Source organism: Thamnophis sirtalis, unplaced genomic scaffold (assembly GCF_051295495.1).
Source record: "Thamnophis sirtalis isolate CommonGarterSnake01/CBP01778 unplaced genomic scaffold, rThaSir2_p1.2 scaffold_1, whole genome shotgun sequence".
Taxonomy (NCBI): domain Eukaryota; kingdom Metazoa; phylum Chordata; class Lepidosauria; order Squamata; family Natricidae; genus Thamnophis; species Thamnophis sirtalis.
Window position 1 is genome coordinate 106791399 of NW_028261381.1, and position 21679 is coordinate 106813077.

Sequence of the window (21679 nt, forward strand, 5' to 3'; positions counted from 1 at the left end):
GGACAGTTTGAATAATAGTAACAAACACTTTAGAATTGATCTTCTGATTAGGGGAGACTGTTATTGTTTCCAACCATTTCTCCTCCCCACTCCACTATAGCAATCTAGACCCCTAATTTCTTTTCTGGAGGCTTAGTAGGTTTCCTGGAACATAGAAAAAGGGACTTGATGAAATTACTGCTTCATGTCCTTTCTTCAGTGATAAGTCCATGCTGTATGCCATGCTGTATATTCAAGAGGAGTACAGAATTACCTAAATATAATTAGCAATTACTATAAACAAAAAGTTCTCATTTTTAATGTTCCATTGTAAAAACAAAATAGATCTAACTTCCCTTCTTGGAATTTCATTAGAAAAGTAGTAGAGGGTAATCATCTGTATTACTAGATAGATGACTAAAAAACAATTGCATTGATGAAATTCAAAACATACATTTTTAATAGAGATCTAAATGTGCCTATATTTTAATTAGATTGTTTATTGTTGTTGTTGTTAACAAAGGGAGAAAGCAGTCCCAGAAAACTCTATATTCCTCAAATCAAAGGAAAATAGATTATTTGTATTTTATAACCATCTGTTAAGAAATCAGTTTGAATTCAATACCTTTAAGATACTGCTTCTCTGAAACAGTACTTTCTTGAACTGGTTTTCAGGTTTGTTTTCAGGTTGGGTTCCATTCCTTGAATTAGACTGCAGGATCCACCAAATGAAAAGCATCAGCACATGTAAAGGTAGCTGGTACCCATGGTTATCCTTATATTTATGATATAATTATATAGGTAATTATATAGGTGTATGTATGTATGTATGTATGTATGTATGTATGTGTATGTATGTGTGTGTGTGTATATATATACATCTTATGTCGCCATTAGAAGTCAAAAAACACTTCACGCCACATAACCAATTCTATACTTAAAAATTTGTAAACATTTTAACAAGTTGTTAATATATTTACTTGTAACTTGTATGCTTATACAGTGGTTCACAAATTTGTACTTGGTTTGGACAAAGCAGCACAAAACATTTTTTCGCCAAACAACCTGTTAGAAATTAGAGGGAACATTCCCTATATCATTGTCATGACTTTTTGTGGGTTCATACTTTACCCTTGGATGGTCTTATTTCTCTATCTCCAGAACTAAATTTGGGAGTGTTGTGCATGTGTGTACGTGTGTGTGTGTGTGTGTATGTGTGTTTTTATTTGTGCTGATAAATAAATAAAGGGATAAATAATAAATAAATAATAATTTTAATAATAAAATAAAAACACAAATATAACAAAAAAGGCAACAGTAAAAATATTGGGTTTCTGTCGTGATGGACTCTTGTGACGAGCCGATTGACAGATGTTGGAAGCAGTTAGCTTCCTCCCATAATTGGGACTTACCAGGGGTTGTGACACAGACACACACACACACACACACACACACACACACACACACACACACATATATATATATATATATATATATATATATATATATATATATACGGTATATACACACACACACACACACACACACACACACATGTACACACATGCACAACACTCCCAAATTTAGTGCTGGAGATAGAGAAATAAGACCATCCATATACACACACACACACACACACACACACACACACACATACATACATACATACATATGTGTGTGTGTATATATGCATACATTTATATGTATGTACACATACACACACACACACACCTACCTTAAATTTAGCGCTGGAAGAAATAAAGATCATACTTTTAATCGGAATATTTTGCATTATTTTTATAGAGAAACAAAATATACACAGTTGATCTCATTGAATCCTCTAAGTTGACAGCAGTTCAGGTAATAAATTTTGCTTAATGTTGGACTTAAATAATTGCTACACAGCTTACAATTGCCATAAAAACAATTTTATGGCATGCATTTGCTATAAAATTCAATTGTTTTAGTTGAGTTGTTAATATAAGCATCCCATTAGAAAACAAAATTTAGTTAAAACTGAATTGGGTAATTCAGCTCCTATAAGAAAACAAAAATAGATAATTTAATGAGAGATTCTGGGAAATAATAAAGAATAGAAGCATCCAGATTTGAGGGGCTGCAGGGAGAATAAAGTTACAATATTTCAGAAGAACCTCAGGACTTAAGAAGTTAAAATTAATGAAAATGAATTTAAAGGCTTGCTGTGTTCTGTTCAGTAAACATTAAAATCATGGAATAATGATCTAAAGCATTAACATGGTAAATGAAGAAATATGAAACAATGGCCAGCATAGTTCTTAAAAACCCAGTATTTTCCAAATATACATGTATTGCAGCAGTCTTCCAGTTCCTATAGACTCCCAATTTTATTCTCAATGATCCTGTTCCTTAGAGAGGAGATGAGCATTGAGATGAACTAGAGCAGTCCTTCATTCCACCCTCTTGTGTCTTGGATTATAATGCACAGAAGAAATAAACCTATTTATCATGGTACCCAAATGCCTCAGGAAAAGGCTATTGAGAGTCCTTGAGGAAAAGGTCATAGCTGTTGGGAGACAAAAATAGTTTCATCGAGCAAGGAAAGAAAGATACCAATCATAGAACAAAAAAAGCTGCAACCATATTGTGATAACACAAGCCTTCAACAGGGTGTGAGATTAGCAAAAGAGAAATGAATTCAAGTACCATTATGAGAAATTGGGGTTTATATAACTCTTTTTAGTTTTTCTGTGCCTGGTTAACATCAGTCACAGGGCAAAGAAGAGGGAGCTGCCAGATTTCAAATATGGAAAATAAATAGAACTGTTCCCTACCCATTCATTTAGAGCAGCATACAGGAAACAGAGATCCTGATTCATAAATCAAGCTTCTAAAGATTGCAGCTCTACTCCATAGGAAAGGTTTCACATGCAGGAAGTTCCATACTGAAATAACAGTGTTAGTATTGGTTTTTAATTTGTATTTTGTATGGGTATTGAATATAATAGAGAATTACTGTACAAATCAAATCCAGAATATTTCCTTTTGCTAGAAAAAGTAGGAAGGTATCTTTGAGGAATATGTTAGCTTACTTAAAAATATTTTTATGTGACATAATATGTCTGTTCTAGAATATTAGCTGTCTTTCTCCTATCTCTTTGGAGGACTGCTTTTCTGCAAATAAACTGTCCCTCCAAATCCATTCCTCAAAAGGTCAAGGAGGTTGTGCCTTTCCAAAATTTTCCCAGGTTGGTTTTCCTGTTTGCACAAACATGTAGGAGATACTTTGTGACTATCAGTCAAGTAGTCTTCCAAATGGTTGTATGATCTTAACTATTCTGGCTTATCCCAATGCTCATGTTTTGTACCAAAATAATTTTAAAGAAGAGTAAGTAGTGCTAATCAGTTCTGATGCCTTAGAATTTTTTCCATAGTAAGAGTGGGTTACAGAGTCTGAAGAATAGCAATAGCAATAGCAGTAGACTTATATACCGCTTCATAGGGCTTTCAGCCCTCTCTAAGTGGTTTTACAGAGAGTCAGCATATTGCCCCCAACAATCTGGGTCCTCATTTTACCCACCTCGGAAGGATGGAAGGCTGAGTCAACCCTGAGCCGGTGAGATTTGAACCGCTGAACTGCTGATCTAGCAGTAGCCTGCAGTGCTGCATTTAACCACTGCGCCACCTCGGCTCTTCCCTAAAAAATTCCCTTAATTTTCTTAATATTGTTGGAGAACTTGTCCAATGATAATTTGTGAAGTACCAGTCCTGTTCTAACCAATCTAGTCTGATGCCTTAATTATTGCAGGTAGTCTTTGACTTAACAACCACAATTGGTACCCAAAGCACCCAGAATGATCTGTGTTGAATTGGATGATCATATATATCTGTTTAATAAATAAATAATTGCAAATCATGGATAGATGATGGCAGGATATTACAACCAGTCATAAGTGTCAGCCAGTTGCAGTCTGCCTGAAATGCAGACATGTTATCATGAGGAGCTCCCATTCCTATGAGTATCACACCATGTTCACATTCCTGTATGTATTTTGAGGCTAGGCTTTGTATGTGTGTACAAAATAATCACTCCTGTTCTGTCATATGGTACCCAAGTTTATTCTGATTTATTTATGTAGCATGTGGCAAAAATATTAAAAAGCACATCATAATTACATTCTCAATGAGCAAATATGAAACTATTTATTGTATTTATAAATTCAAGGATAGGTGTTTATATAGTCAATACATAATGGGATTGCATCCAGAAAGTCTGGGGTTTCCCTGATATGCACTCAAAGGGCACTGTTCCACAATATGCAGCACTATCTGCTTTGGAGAAGAGAGAGCTTTCCCCATTTATGGAGGAGACTACCGCACCTGCCATGTTGATTCCTAATCCTATTGAGTATTGACCAGGTTTTATGGGATAGATTGAATCCGTTTTGTTCATTTGTAAAACATGTTATGACACTGTGGGGGAGCAATAGAGGACCATTCGCGTCCAGGCCTGAAGCAGATTGAAGTTGTTATCCAGCAAAGTGGCTGTCCTAATAGGTGGATATCTAGTGCAAAACAGCATTAGTGATATCTAAAGGTGAATATTACTAAATATTTTCTTACACTCTCCCAGTAAAGTGTTTTCTCTTCGTAAATGTGGAGGAGTATGTGTCAAAGCTGGTAACCAGAAAGTAGGGTTGGATCTTATTGTGCCTAATCATCAGTGTGGCTGATATTAGGGCTTTCATATATGAGCTGAGAAAAATAGACATGATCAAGTAGATGGAAACAAAGAGTTGGAGATTTCTGCATTTTTTTGACACCAAATAGGCCCATGATCTTTATGTATTATCAGATGTTGACTTCCTCTGTGCAAAGTTACTATGCAAAGAGATGACTCATTCTAATAGTTATATAGAAAGCAAAAGAAAAAGAAAATCCACCTTCCAAGACAAATAAAATGTTTGGTATTTATATTCTTTATGATGTACCTTGTAATTGTAATAACTGCAGTGGGAACATTAAATAAAGAGTTACTAAACTGTTTCTGTTAACCAGAATATAATTAAAGTTGTGTGTCTACCTTCATATTAATCAATTGAACATTCCTTGTTGGAAAACTTTAATTAATTATGATTAGTAATTATTTTAATATTTTCAAAACATGGCCAAAACAAGTTATATACTTATCCATTGTGAAAATAATTAAGAGCTTTATTTCCAAATTAGGTGGATTTAGAGTTGTTCTTGACCCTGGAGTTTTTCTATTTATGTGCAACTAACCATTCATGAATATTCAAGAAAGCCATTCAACCATCTTACATTTTTTGAGAAAAATGGATTAAATTCTGTTAAAATAATTGCCAATAGTACTTGTTCTTTAATAGCTTTTTTTCCTTTTTCAGCAAAATAAGTAAACTTTATGATTTTTTTCTATGTACTTGGCCTTATCGTTCAGATTATTTCTTGAAAGAAAATTACAGTACTATTAATCGTGTTAAAATGATTCCATTGATTATCGCTAATGATAAAGCAGCCAGTATAATAACTGTGTTTTGAAATACATGTTAACATTTCTATAGTGAGATTTGACGCGACAGTTAATGTTGTTAAAATGCAATATTTATCTGTTAGTGAAAGTTACATTTTCACCACTTTATATTCATGTCAGAATGTATACAGTAGTCACTTTTAAAACTGAGAATATGGCATTTGTTTTTTAATTTTGCCAAGTAAAGTAATAGTAGTATATCTTAATAAATAACTTTAGATAGTCCCTAATAATATGTAAAACAGGGGAAGAATATTAATCTGTAGAGCAAAAGTAACATATGGAAAATAATGTTGACAATTCTTTCTACCTATGGCTTATCTAGTTGCAGAATGTCACCTTCCCAAGCCTTTTAAGCAGTGTACAGGGTACTTGAAATGTATATGTTCAAGTATCAAGTACCTGTTCAAGTACCAAGTACATTTCAACAACTTGAAATGAATATAGTTGGAAAATCAGTAGTAATCAGTGAAAATCAGCTGGTCTGCAGGGACTTTTGGGGGCACTGCAAAACATCTTGAACAAATCTTGTCTATGTAATTTGTTCATATATTTAAATTGTATTCCATAGTCATTTTCAAAAGCATTTTAAGAGCTATGCCAAACAGTATGCACAATTTAAAATAAAATTTGTCATTTTCTTGACGCTTCAGTTCCGTTATACTTTTCCAAGGCATTCTAGAGACAGTAAAGAAAAAAACTTCTGATACTATGCACACCAGAAAAACTAGACACAAGGACAGTTTTTCCCAGATGCCATCACTGCTAAATAACTAATTCCCACAACACTGTCAAATTATTTACTAAGACTGTATTACTATTATTCTTCTCATCCTTCCTATTACCTATATCCTCTCACTTATGACTATAACCTTGTTGCTTGTATCTCTATGATTTATATTGTTTTATTTGTTCCTAGTATGATTTAATTGCTTATTTAGTAACCTATGATTATAACTAAGTGTTGTATCCCATGATTCTTGATGAATGTATTTTTTTTCTTTTATGTACACTGAGAGCATATGCACCAAAGACAAATTCTTTGTGTATCCAATTACACTTGGCCAATAAAGTATTCTACTCTACTCTACTCTACTCTACTCTACTCTACTCTACTCTACTCTACTCTACTCTACTCTACTCTACTCTACTCTACTCTACTCTACTCTACTCTACTCTACTCTACTCTACTCTACTCTACTCTACTCTACTCTACTCTGGCTAACCAGTCGGCCTCTTTTTAAAAGAATGATAGTAAGGCAAGCAGGATGACGCAGCCTCCAGGAACAAGTGATTGACTTTGCAGGACTCTACCTCTCATTCAACTGTAAATTATTTGCTCTTGAGTAGCAATTTTAAAAAGAAACTTTTGAGGTTGAAGAACTCAGTTTATGTGGAATTAAAAGGAGTGCTGCTTAAGTATTTTGTCATATCTTTGCATTTTAGCATTTTTATGTCAGGACACATTGCTTATTTTTATTTTATATTCTGGAAAAGGGAAGAAAGGAAATGATTTGTAAAGTTGGTTTTGCAACTTTGATTATTCTCCTATAAATTTTGATTTTTGGATAGTTTGCTCTAAGTGTAAAAAGATTATTTATATATGCACAGCAAGGAATGATGTCTTGTAAATGATTTAAACATTACAAATTTTAAGTGATCCATGACAACATATTCATACTAATATTATTGTTAGCCGGGTTGAAGATTGTCAGTAGAGAAGCATGTATATATCTAATAAATCCTATTTATATGATTGTCACAAGTATACATGCCAGAAGTTAAAAAATGATTATTATTATTTATATATTTGATATTACTATTGACTATGTCGAATAGACCATCTCTTAAGTAGAATTTTAATTTTGCACTATGTTGTCTGTTGAGATGAAATGTTTGGAGACATATTCGGAACCCAAATATGGATTAAGAACTCACATAAAGAAGCATTTCTGTGTAGATATTTGGCTGATAGTAAATATAAACTTGGCAGATGAATATCTGAAATAGTACTTTTTTCTCTCTAAAATGGGAATATCCTAAAATTACCAGGCACAGGTAATGAAATAAAGAATTTAGTGCATTCTACTTCAAAGCATTCTGCACCAGTGAATTTTTGCACAATGGAAATCAAGATTTAGGACAGAAATATTGCTATGCAGATTTTAATTATTTTTCCATCAGTTTTAAAAAAAAACCAATAATAATTCCTATGTTATTGGAATATATTGATCCAAAAAATTTTTTTTGATATGAAAAATGCTTTGAGCATGGGAAAGCATTAAAGAAATGCCAAAATATTTATCCAAGAGTACTAAAATGCTTGAATAAAAGGGCATCCTCTGAATGTTTATTCTTGGCATGTGTCGTTAATTTGCTTCGGATTGTCATCCATCTGAAAAATATTTGGAATGAGGAAAGAAGAATGCATTCGCTCTGTAGTTAAAGTGTCAATGGCAGTACCAAAAGTTTCCAAACCAAAATGGAGGAATTAAGAGTACTGGTTGTGAATAAAAATATAAATATAGTTGGCACACCAGAGACCTGCTGATATGGAGAGACTGACGGAGTTAATATCATTTCTGAATAGAAATATTGTGTGTTTGTGTGTGTGTGTGTGAGAGAGAGAGAGAGAGTATTTGCAGGTATGCTGCTTTCCTTCTGGATCAAAATATCAAGGATAATCTGGAGGTAGTGAAATAAAATAGGGAAAAATGCAAGAGAAATGTATTTTAATAATAGAGGATATTTGTTCAGTCTCTTTTGGGAGAAAGGTAAACAAAGGAAGATATATTCGTGCTCAGGTATGATGACAAAAGTAAATTTCTACATGCCCCAAATATCTCTACCTTGGAATAGTTTAAAATCTACAATATATTCCACAATGAAGAAATAAGTCAATTAAATCCACAAACACAGATTGGAAAAACCTATGCTGACGATAATAAATGCAAATAATGAATTTGAGGAGTATATGAGGAAAAAAAACCCATAAAGGAGAACAATAACTTTAATTATTTGAAGTAGAAAACTAGCTGGGGAAATGGGTGTGCAATTAGACAATAAAGGAGTGAAAGGATTGCTCAAGAATGATATAGAAATTACAGACAGTCTTAATGAAAACTTTGCATCTGTCTTTACTACAAAAGTATATGACAGATATGTGAATCTGTACTGAAATTTTCAGGAAAGAAAATGAAACAAGTAATGCAAATTGAGTTAATGAGAAGATGTTCTTACACATCTTGAAAGAGAATAAAGAACAATTCACACCTTAATCACATCTACCAGAGGGTTATTAAACAGCTGAGATGTGAAACCACGACCTTACAGCAAAACTTGCCATTGAAATCAAGCTCAGAGCCAATAGAATAAAAGGTTAGCAATGTGACACCAAATTTTAAGAAAGGATTTTGTGGACTTCCAGGAAATTACAGACCAATCAGTTACGTATCTGTTTCTAACAAATTGGTAGAGGTGATAATCTAAAGGATAGATACATAACGAACATATCTGAAGGAATATCAGCAGATCTGCAAAAGTTTCTGACTTAGTGTGACATAGACTATGCATCCTTTAATTTAGCATTCTTAACAAGCTAAACTACAGATATGTGTTCAAAATTCAATAGTTTAAAAGCTCCCAGTTTAGTATTTTCAAGGAATTCAGCTTGAATCTCAGTATGTATTCTGTATTTATCTGGGAGTAAATCCAAATGAAAGTATATTGTACTTAATACACACAATCCAATCCCCACTATGACAATTAAATATTCAGCTGTCTTGATCCAGAAGGTCAGGAAAGGTGGTGTATAGGTGTTAAGGTTTTTTTTTAAAACCATGTCCACCTAGATCAGTGGGTCTCAACTTCCTAATGCCGTGACCCTTTAATACAGTTCCTCATATTGGGTGACCCCCCAACCATAAAATTATTTGATGTTTTCCGTATTTTTTTGAAAATACATGTTTTCCAATGATCTCTGTGAGCGGGTCGTTTGACCCCCAAGGGGGTCCCAACCCACAGGTTGAGAACCATTGACCTAGATTGACCTAAATTCAAGAGACAAACAAAAAAACTGCACCCTGGACAGGTGGTTTCTATATACTGACTATAAGGCTAGGGGAGATATAGTATTTTGTAAAAACAAATAAAAGAATAGAATCACTGTTAAATAGACAACAAGTTTTCACCGATTGAAAAACACAAAGACATAGAAGCTAATATATGCAACAAGAAAGAAAACTGTATTAGTCTTATTAAAGCAATCTAAATGGAGTTTAAAAGGATAAATGGAATGATTGCACTTAAGTATCAAGAGAGTAGAACATTTTAAAATTAGTATTCAATGATGGTAATCTTTATTATTCTTTGAAAAGAAACTGAATACTTGTTCATGATGATTAGTCAATATTAATTGAGTAGATAATTGATAAAATTATGTATTTAATCAATGGTCAAGCTGACTGCTTTTTAAAAAAATCTTCCTGTAGAAGAAATCTTCCACATGTTCCAACTTTTCTAATTTTTCAAGCATTCTTGAATTTTTTTAGCCTAAACAGTGAAAGGAGAAAAATAGGCAATGCGAGATGCATTTAGAACATTCCCAATTGGCTTAGGGAAGTCTGGCAAGGCTTTATGCATAAGTTTAGATTACCTTCAAATTATATTGAATTGGTTACTCTTCTTCCATTCAAAAGTTTCCTATCTATTGATAGATGCCTCAGGCGTTCTTCCTCATTTTTTAATCTTTACTAACACTGAGACAATGTTAGTTTTATTGTTCTGCTGGTTAAAGACATGTCTAATACATTAAATATTAATACAACAACAAGGGCACAATGGCTCAGCAGTTAAAGATGCTGAGCTTGTCAGCTAGAAAGCTGACAGTCTGGGTTCGAGATCCAATGCTATGCAATGGGGTGAGCTCCCCTTACTTGCCTTAGCTCCTGCCCATCTAGAAGTTGAAAGCATGCAAATACAAGTAGAAAAATAGGCACCATGACATATAGTCTTGCTGGCCAATGACCACAGAAAATGTCTTTGGATAATGCTGGCTCCCTCAGCTAAGAAACGAGGATGAGCACTATCCCCTAGGATTGGATACGACTGGAAAGGGGAACTTTTACCTTTACCTTTAATATATTAATAACAGCCCCTGTTCCTCTGTTCAGTCTCTTTTGGGAGAAAGGTAAACAAAGGAAGATGCAATGAAAGAGATATTTGTTCACGGTGTTGAAGTTAACTGGTGAAAATTGTAAATTAACAGAAAATAGGTAAGGACCAGATTCATCTCACAGTCCATCAATTTCATCCTATGCCATGGATGGTTGGTCTAAGGCTCTACAGTTAACTGTGGCTGCTAAAAGGTTTTGATGTGGCCCTTCAACTGTGTACTTTATACTGTGACAGAAGTGGAAAATGCAAAGAAAATAATATTAAATTTTATTTAATCAAATTTAATTTACAATTTATATTAGATTCTATCAAATTTAGTTAATATCTGTGTCCTGCCTATCTTTTGGAATGTAGCTTTTGGCATACTGCTCAAGGGTTAGTTATTGCTTTCAGTTTGAAAAAGTGTCTGTAAGCATAAAAGGTTTGAAGTATTTCTTTTATTCCTTAACTCCCCCTTTTCAGAAAATGAGGCAAAAAAGTTGTTCACGGTTTGAGAATACAGTTTCTCAGAATTATATCTCTCCTCATTGTGACAGTTCTGTTCATAGATTTTTTCCTTTAAAAAATGCATTTATGAATTGAAAAGTGCTTTGAATTTCCATGTGTGTCTTAATTAAAATTACAATATTAAACTGATGCTTTACTTAAGAGCAGGTATATTCAGTTGGATATGGGATTAATCCTGGTGAAATAGCACTAACATCAAGTGAATCCTGTCTAATTTAAGCCTCATTGATTTTATTAGTTATTTTCTAAGCCTGGTCACAACCAGTTGCAGTATCCAGCTGACCTTGATTGATCTTGAAAATCTAAATGGATGCAGACCTAAATTATTCTTGAATTGGAATCTAGCAGAAAATCCCAGGGCTATAAATTAGATTACCAAGTCAAAACATCAAAACATTGTGAGGAAAAAACTATTGACAAACCATTTTTGTCAATGCTTTGGGGAAGGAAGGGAGATTTAACTTTTACTTTAAATCTGTATTTAACTATTTGAGTCTTTGATACTAATTTAGTAAAATCCTACTTTGGGTTTTCTCACTTTGCACTTTGAAGCAAGTTTTATATATGATAGAAACACAGAAAGGGAATGGAAAAAAGCACGTCAGTAAATTCATCTATAATTTCTATATATTTATCAATCCATGATATTTCTTGCAAATGAATCTAAAGTATGGTTGTCCAACCTTTTGACTTGCCTGGGCCATATTGCGTGAAGAGGAATTGTCTTGGGTGCATATAAAATATATATGTATATAGCAGTCAAACTTCCTTTATTTTTAAATAATTTTACTATCTTGTGGGGGTCATTACTAGCTGTCCAGGACGGTGGGTTGGACATATCTAATGTAAAAATTATGTTTAGTCCATTAGTAACTCTTGAATTTGTGCAGTAGCTACGTTCAAAACAATCATTGAAAGGGATATTTAATCTCAGTCAGAAAGCTACAAATTATATTTAAAAACAATGTATTTTCTATATTTTTAATAAAATTGGTAAAATTTCTGAAATATTTTATCATAACCTTATCTTTTCCAGGTGAAATGAATGACAAAAATGTTCAAGTTATAGAATTGCCCATAGTTGACAGTCTACATCCACGACCTCCATATTTGCCACTGGCGATTCCAGAAGATCTGGCTGATAGACTAATTCGTGTCCATGGGGACCCTCCAGTATGGTGGGTCTCACAGTTTGTCAAATACTTAATTCGTCCACAGCCTTTGTTAGAAAAAGAGATAGAAGAAGCTACAAGAAAACTTGGTTTTAAACATCCAATTGTTGGGTAAGTGTTTTATTATATTATTAAGAGTGTCATAAACCCGCTCATATTTATTTCCATTGAAATCAGTAGGATTTATTTTTAAGAAAAAACAATTTCTCTCAAATTTACCTTATTTCAGTATTTTCTTTTTCATATCGATGCTATTTGGGAATAAAGAAAGCAGTCTTAAAGCACTTTTTAAATTTCAAGTTCACTACACAGAATGAGGGTCCTGCCCTGTTCACCCCAACATGTTTAATTCAGAAGTATAATACTTCTGACAATGGAGGCTTCATTTAGCTTTATAATTAATAATCACTGATCCTTTTAATAAGTTCAGAAAAAAATGTTTAAAAGTTAAGAAAGTTGTATTTTATGGCTTTCTGATAATATAGACCAGGGGTAGTCAACCTTTTTATACCTACCACCCACTTTTGTATCTCTGTTAGTAGTAAAATTTTCTAACCGCCCACCGGTTCCACAGTAATGGTGATTTATAAAGTAGGGAAGTAACTTTACTTTATAAAATTTATAAAGCACAGTTACAGCAAACCCCTACCACTCACCATGAAAGCTGGAACGCCCACTAGTGGGCGGTAGGGACCAGGTTGACTACCACTTATATAGGCAATAAATTATTGGCCTTCCAAATTATTTAGGAAATAATTCTCAGCCACATCCAAGTGTCTAATCTTTGTTTTTAAATGGTTTTCTTAGAAAGGGTATACAAACTAGCAGAACTATATGATCTTAGTTATTGGAAGCACCTACTTATCAGTATTTATGCTGGTTGGCAGATCTAGGATGTAGCCAGTTTAATCACTTAAGAGATATGAATTGGATTTTTGACATTTCTATTTGATGCCCCTTTTTTAGAACTTTAGGCTGTTGTTTATGATCTAATCATTATCAAATAAAGGACATTGCATTATTTTTTATAAATCACATAGGGATTTAAATGCATATTTGAATGGTTTATGTTTCAGCTCATAAGTAAATGTCTATAATCCCTAGATTGAATATTTCTTTAATTTTCTTGACTTCGCTAAATTTAATCATCTAATAAATAAATTAAAAATATTTGTTTTTTAAAAAAATAATTCAAAATAGCCTTATAAGCTATAACAATTAATCTATCAAGAGCCAAGGTGGCGCAGTGGTTAAATGCAGCACTGCAGGCTACTGCTAGATCAGCAGGTCAGCGGTTCAAATCTCACCGGCTCAGGGTTGACTCAGCCTTCCATCCTTCCGAGGTGGGTAAAATGAGGACCCAGATTGTTGGGGGCAATATGCTGACTCTGTAAACCGCTTAGAGAGGCCTGAAAGGCCTATGAAGCGGTATATAAGTCTACTGCTATTGCTATCTTGCAGCAATGGATTTCACAAATTGATGATTTTTATATATGAATAAATACTTTCTTTACAACCTAACCTAATCAATTTTATTTGGGGTTTTCATGTTTTCAGTCCTGATATTGCAGTGAGAGAAAAGAGTTTTTGAAACTTACATATTTCAATTACATTTCTCATTTAAGTTTACTTAGCTAAAAGTTTTCTGACTTTGTAATATTTCCATTTGTTATAAACTATCTGACATAATGAGGTTAAATTGTTTTCATCTGCTTTTTATCTTAGAATGAACTTTTACTATCCTAAGAGATTTAAAAAATGCATTTTCTTAATGTGAGCATTTGAGATACCTGGATTTTTTTTTAAAAAAATGCAGATACATGCAGACTCATACACAGAACAGTCTATGGAATTTTATTCTGTCAAAAGGAGTAATCTAGATTGAGTTGTTACTCACATCTTGCTGGTTGAGGGAAGGAAAGATTTTTGGCACTTCTCTAAAGCTTAGGGCCTCCTGACTCTTACAGGAGAGGGTCCTTGAATTGCCACAGACTCTTTGTTTTGAATTAATAAGAGTTGTCTAAGAAAAATGCCAATTTTCCTGTTATTTTCCAGTATTCACGTCCGTAGAACAGACAAAGTGGGAACAGAAGCAGCATTTCATCCAATTGAAGAATACATGGCACATGTTGAAGAACGTTTCCAGCTTCTTTCCCGGAGAAAACATATTGACAAAAAGCGAGTCTATTTGGCTACAGATGATCCTTCGCTATTGCAAGAGGCAAAATCCAAGTAAGGCATCCTGGTTCACAGTTGATGCAAAAGTGGTTTTACATGATGCAGATCCATTAAACATTATGGTTTATTCAATGTTACTGTCTTGTTTTTGGAGTTTTCCAAATTTTAGTAAATTTATCTCAACATTATTTGAAATCATCCAAACTTTGGGGGGGTTTAGGATTGAGGGTAGAGAAAATATCATTATTTACATTAAAAATTTCCTCCACATAGTATTCTTGCTCCTATGGTGTAATTTTTTTCCACTGGAAGATTGGACCTCAAGAATACATCTTCCCTGGTATGAAAAGTTTCTTTGTCTTCTCAATCCAGTTCATTATGTTTAATTTCTGCTGGAATCCTATCTATCTCAATCACACTTATAAAACCATTGTTCCCCATTACTCTCTAACTTCAAGTGATATATCACAATGTAAATCACTTAGTGATTTTCAATTGCACATTAAATTTGTAAGGAAAAAAATCAGAATTATAGCCCTGATTCTTACTCAAGAAGGATTAAAAAAAAACTATTTTTCCCCAGATGCAGATGTAAGAAAAGCTTGTGGCCACTTAAGATGAAAATTGCTGGGAAAATATTAGGAATTAGTATATAATGCTAGAGAGAAAATTGAATCAAGAGCTGAATTGTCCTTTTTCTGTTCTTACACTACTTGGGAGAATAATTTGCTACACTCTGACTGCGATTTCCAATTAATCCATATTTGGACATTGTTACAGTTTTACTTCCTGTTTGGAAGGAAGCCATTGGGATACACTATTTTCTTTTAATTTGAGGAGAGTTATCTTCAGATATTTTCAATACAATAAGTTCAGTTTGGGCAGTTTGACTGTTAATTACTGGGTTTCATATTTCTACTCAATTTCTTGGGGATTCATCTTTGCCTGTTGAGAAAGCATAGTTTTCAACTTTAGAAGTCTGCTTTCTTCCCAGTGCCCTTATGGAGAAAGGGCAAACCTGTAATGAACACAGTGCCTGTGTCCATTTTCCTGTTGACCAAATGCTTTTCCATTTCTGGATTTAATTTCAGGATTTTTCTCCCCATCCATGTTATTGTACAGATTGTTTCCTTGTTGGTAAATGACAAGTAGCATCTAATATGCATATTAATGGTATACAGCTGTAGTTATCTCTTTCAGCAGAAAGGTACCATGATTGATTGTATAAGAGACTGCCAAGATTGATGTTATAAAAAGCTTCAGATACAAGTAGTTTTTACTTCTTACAAAATACATGTAGTTTTCCATTTGTTAGTAAAATTTGTACCAATAAATTATGTGGTCTTCCTTATTATGCCTGTGTCAGTTCAGAACAAGAATTCAGACTTACTTAATAAATTGTGCAGAGACACTACACTGTTTCCTTAAGAAAACAAAAGTGTGATGATGTGATGCATTTTTTTTCAGATATCCAAACTATGAATTCATAAGTGACAATTCCATATCATGGTCAGCAGGTCTTCATAATCGATATACTGAAAACTCTCTGCGGGGTGTTATTTTGGATATACACTTCTTGTCTCAGGCAGACTTCCTTGTGTGCACTTTTTCTTCACAGGTAAGTTAATTTATTTCCCAAAACTTGAGGCTAATTAGAAATCTATAAAACACACACACACACACACACACACACACACACACACACACACACACACAAAAAATACCAGAGGTGTATGAGATAGTTTAAAATTAATAATAGTAATACATAATAGAATTACCAATAAATCAGTATTTTAAACATTCTGTGGAGACATTAACAAGAAAACATAGTTCTTTTTCCAACTAGTCATGGAAATTGGAAAGAATAAGTAGAGTTTTAATATTTTAGCATCATTACTATTATTTTGCTATAGTTTGGGACAAACAAACAAAATGAAATATTTCTTAATGCATTTTATATCTGTGTATTGCTGCAAAATGGCTATTAGTAATGGCTGCTAGATGGAATTTGGTGGTGACTCAGTGGCTAAGATGCTGCGCTTGTTGATCAGAAAGATTGGCAGTTCAGTGGTTTGAATTCCTAGTACCACATAATGGAGTGAGCTCCCATTACTTGTCCCAGTTTCTGCCAACCTAGCAGTTCGAAAGCATGTAAAAATGCAAGTAGAAAAATCGGAACCATCTTTGGTGGGAAGGTAACAGTGTTTCGTGCGCCTTCGGCGTTTAGTCATGCCGGCCACATGACCACAGAGACATCTTCAGACAGCGCTGGCTGTTCGACTTTGAAACGTAGATGAGCACTGTCCCCAAAGTCGGGAACGACTAGCACATACGTGCGAGGGGAACTTTTACCTTTACCTTAATGGCTACTAGTTTAGAGGCCTTTAGATATTATTAGATTGATGTTTCAGAATCAAGGGCAAAAATATGCTTCAGACCATGAATGTTACTACCTGCTACATTTTTTTTTAAACCAAATATATATTTCCCTGAGATTGCATACTCCATGAATCTGGTAAAGAGAGCTGCAGTCAAGTATTACATTTGAATTATGAAGCACTTTTTGCTTTTGAATCTGAGGTACTAAATTTTTACATGGTTTTTATTAATGTATTATGTGTCTCTTAAAATGTATTACACAATGCCAGATGATAACAACATAGAAGTGTTTCCTTTATTGAATACTATGATGATATGCTAGAAACATTGTGTTTACTAGTCCTGGATATCTCTTAAGTACACTAAATAAAACTGTACTATATTACCAAACAATTCATTGATTTTGTTCTTTAAAGGAATACATTCTGAAGCATAGTCATCACACCAACTACTGATTTTTTTTATTTACAGGACAATTATATATCTGTTTTGAAATGCCAGTTTTAATTTTTTATTATTCAAATTTCAGTTAAATTACTCATTGATTATAAACACATTATTTAAACATTTTATCTTTTGAAAAATAATGCTTCACTGTGAATGTTATAGAAGTATTATTGCCAAAATAGTTGATGGCAGGTTTTATATCTTGTTTGCTTGGGTGGACTGAGCACTATTGATTCAATTCTGTCTTTCTTTCAGCCCCCTTGTCTCTTAGTTCCTAGCTCTTTAGTTCATTGTGTTCTGAGTTTTCTTCCTACCTTCCCAAATCTTAGTCTGCTTCTTTATGAGGTTTAAGGCTTAGCCAGACTTCTAGTTTTTCTTTCAACAAAGCTAGAATACATATTTGATTTCCTAAATCTCACAATTTTCTGTAGACCCAATGACAAATAATTAATTGTAACAACTGTAATATAATAGATTTAAAACTTCCTTAATAGCAAGAAGACGTTCCCCATCTATCACAGTCTCTGGCACAATATCAATTAATTTCCTGCATAAATTATGCATTTCTTGATTCTTTTTTTTTGCCTTTTAAAATCTTAATACTCTCACTTAGGAATAGCATATGGGTTTGTTGTTTTGCATTATTTCTGGAATGTGTGCTTAAATAAGCTATTAGAAACAGTGAAAACTCACTAGTGTGCTACATCCTAGTAGAAAATCCTTTGATTCTCGAGCATCAGAATAAAACAAGCATAGTTAAGCGGAGAGTGAGAAAAGTCCTACTGCACAATCAGATCTCTTCCTCTATTCTGGATCCTGCCTTTAAATTCCATCATACCAGTGGGTGTGTGTGTGTGTGTGTGTGTGTGTGTGTGTGTGTGTGTGTGTCATGTATGTATGTATGTATGTATGTATGTATGTATGTATGTATGTATGTATGTATGCCTTTAAGTTAACTTTTTGAATCCTGGTGACTGCCTGGACTAATCCTTGCAGTTTTCTTGACCAGACTTTTTGGAAGTGATTTGCCATTGTCTCTTTCCTAGGATTGAGAATGGATGACTAGTCCAAAGTTACCCATCTGGTTTTGTATATAAGGCAGGCCTAGAACTCATGGTCTCCCAAGGTCTGATATGTGGACTTGACCAGTAGACCAAACTTGCTCTGTACCTTAACATGGTATACAGTTTGGATCTGCTCAAAAACAGCCAAATGTTGTTTTCGTGTGTTGTGGTACAGTGTAAATTAAAGTGATCTCAGACATAACTGGGAAAGATGGGCTGGCAGCATGGGTTCCTCAAACAGTAGGAGGTAGACTTCAGATCAGCGTAAAATTTTACAATTAAAATAGAGTAGGTGCATGATGTAAAGATGACAGCAATCAGAAGAATTTTAACCTATTTCCTCTTTCCCATGATCCTGATACATCTAGAATTGTTATTTAAGCAGACCAAAGAAAATTATCTTCTTAGAATCTATTACAAAGTAGAGTTAGGGAAAGAGGCATTTTTATGTAGAGCAATGTTTCTCAGCACCAGCAATTTTAAGATATGAACAATTCCCACACTTTCCCAACCAGTACAGGCAGTTATCAGCTTACAATAGTCATTTGGTGACTGTTCAAAGTTACAATGGCACTGAAAAAAGTTACTTTTGATCACTTTTCACGTTTGCAACCATTGCAGCATCTCCATGAGCACCTTGATCAAAATTTGGATGCTTGGCAATTGTGACCTGATAAGCAAAGTCAATGGGAAAGGCAGATTTACTTAACTATTGTGTTACTAACTTAACAACTGCAGTGATTCACTTAACAATTGTAGCAAGAAGGGTTGTAAAATGGGGTAAAATTCACTTAACAAATGTCTCACTTAGCAACAGAAATGTTGGCCTCAATTGAGGTTGTAAATTGAGGACTACTTGTTTGCATCTTAAAATTTCTGAGGTTGAGAAGCACGTAAGTAGAATGGGAAGGTTTAAAAGGCACCCCCAAATTCATAATCCATATTGTATTATTTGCCCTTGCTCTTTTATTTTGTAAAATACTGAAAGAAAAGATGCATTTCAGCTAATACATTGTGACATTAGCTCCATTAACAACACTGTAATGAGAAGTCTTATTTTTCCTCCCAATCACTACAAATGAGATTATATTATTTAAAACAGGATTAGGAGAAATTGGAACTCAGCCCTATGAAGAAAGATTGAAGGAAGTTTAGTCATGAGAAAACAAATTGAGGTCAGGTGTTGATGTAAGATGATAGAACTCTTCACATATCTGAAAATAATTTACATAGGATGTCAAGACATGTTCTCTCTCATTTCAGAGTGCAAGACAGAATAATTCATTTAATTTACAGGAAAACATATTTCAATGAGTGGACAATGATCCACTCAAAATCTGAACTTGATCCAATAGAACCATGTGATAAAGATTCTGTAGGCTCCATTAACACTCCGAAGGGTTTAATGAAGGATATGTGCTAATTTTGTTGTAGCAGAGTTTTGAAGGATTATTAAAGAAATCAGCCTTATAGCCTATAAAGTGTACAGTACTGTGACTTAAGTTGTCACTGAAAATGTAATCATTACTATTTGCGGGAAAACATCTATTCTTAATAAATTAGAGGTAGATTAAGACAAGGCAAACTTTCTAAAAAAATAAGATGTGATAGTGATGCTTTGTATTTTGTGCATTCATACCATATTTTGCAGACCCTCCAAATCATTAACAAGTAGAATGGTTTGAAAACGGTCAAACAATATCACCTAAAATAGTAGCTGATAGAGAAGATACATTAGATGACTGTTTCAGATTGGAATTGTTTGGATTTTGTACATTTTAAAATATAGTAAGAAAGTCCTCAACCACAATTGAGCCCAACATTTCCATTGCTAAAAATAACAGTTAAGTGAGTTTTGCTCCGCCTTTCTTGCCACAGTTAAGTGAATTATTGCAATTGTTCAGGTAGCAACATGGTTGTTAATGAAGCTGGGTTCCTCATTGACTTTGCTTGTCACAATATTGCAAAAGGTGATCACATGACCCCAAGATATGGCAAATGTCATGAATACATGCCAATTGTCAGGCATCCAAATTTTGACCATGTGCCCATGGAGATGCTGTGACAGACATAGGCATAAAAAACAGTCATTACTCGCTTTTTTAGTGCAGTTGTGACTTCAAAAGGTCACTAAATAAATGGTTGCAAGTCGAGGACCACCTGTAAAAGAGTAAGGAGAGTTGCATTTCATTATATTATTGAATATGTTTTAAGAATAAACAGAAGAAAAGTCTAATAATATACACTTCTTTTGGATATGTTTAATCAATTGGCAGATGTTAAATAATACCAACCTGATAATATTTTTCCTTTATTTTTCTAGGTTTGTCGAGTTGCTTATGAAATCATGCAGACATTACATCCTGATGCATCTGCCTATTTTCATTCTTTGGATGATATTTATTACTTTGGGGGACAGAATGCCCACAACCAGATTGCAATTTATGCTCATCATCCTCGAACTGCTGATGAAATTCCTATGGAAGCTGGAGATATAATTGGTGTTGCTGGAAACCACTGGGATGGCTATTCCAAAGGCATCAATAGAAAATTAGGGAGAACAGGTTTATACCCTTCCTATAAAGTGAAAGAGAAAATTGAGACAGTCAAGTATCCCATATATGAAGAGGCTGACAAATAAAGGCAAGCAAAATAATTCATAGCAACTTTTACTTTGAACTATTACAACCAACCATATTGTTGACTTTTGTAGGATGTGAATTTGCAATTTAACATATGGTTAAAATGAAAGCCTTTTACTGTTCAGACTGGATGCACAGCTTGGAACAATTTGATAGGGCACTGTTTGAACTTTGTTATATGCACACTGCACACATGCACACTGATACACATTCAACAGGAACTATTGTTTTATACTCTTTGTCTTTCTGAGAATATGTTCCTCCCATGAATCACATATGGATTTTGGGCTCATTTCTTTGCCATTAATAAACTATAAGACTTTTAACACTGCTGCATTATGTAATTTAAGTGACATGAGCATATTTTGTATGTGGAGAATATGAAATATGGTGCCTCTTTCTGAAAGATCAGTGACATTTTAGAAGAGCCATGTCTCGTTCTCCTGATGGGCAAGAATTATGTTGCACTCAACATGCTCCAACCAACAGATTTAAACAATCAGAATACATATTTCTTTGCAGGATTTTTTGCTAGCAATTTCATTGATTAATTCACATCATCATTAATTAAAAAATACATCCAACTATACAATAATTGTCTGGTAG

General features: G+C 33.8%; 1 protein-coding gene across 1 annotated transcript in view; it reads left to right on the plus strand.

Moving 5' to 3' along the window:
• FUT8 (fucosyltransferase 8) overlaps nucleotides 1–21399 on the plus strand; it is an 85668-nt gene extending 64269 nt beyond the window's left edge. The window contains exons 7-10 of the mRNA XM_014069133.2: nucleotides 12228–12474; nucleotides 14419–14595; nucleotides 16009–16159; nucleotides 20755–21399. Coding sequence (XP_013924608.1) covers nucleotides 12228–12474; nucleotides 14419–14595; nucleotides 16009–16159; nucleotides 20755–21072 — 893 coding nt within the window. The 3' untranslated portion in view covers nucleotides 21073–21399. The remainder of the gene's footprint in view (nucleotides 1–12227; nucleotides 12475–14418; nucleotides 14596–16008; nucleotides 16160–20754) is intronic.
• The last annotated feature ends 280 nt before the right edge of the window (nucleotides 21400–21679 follow it).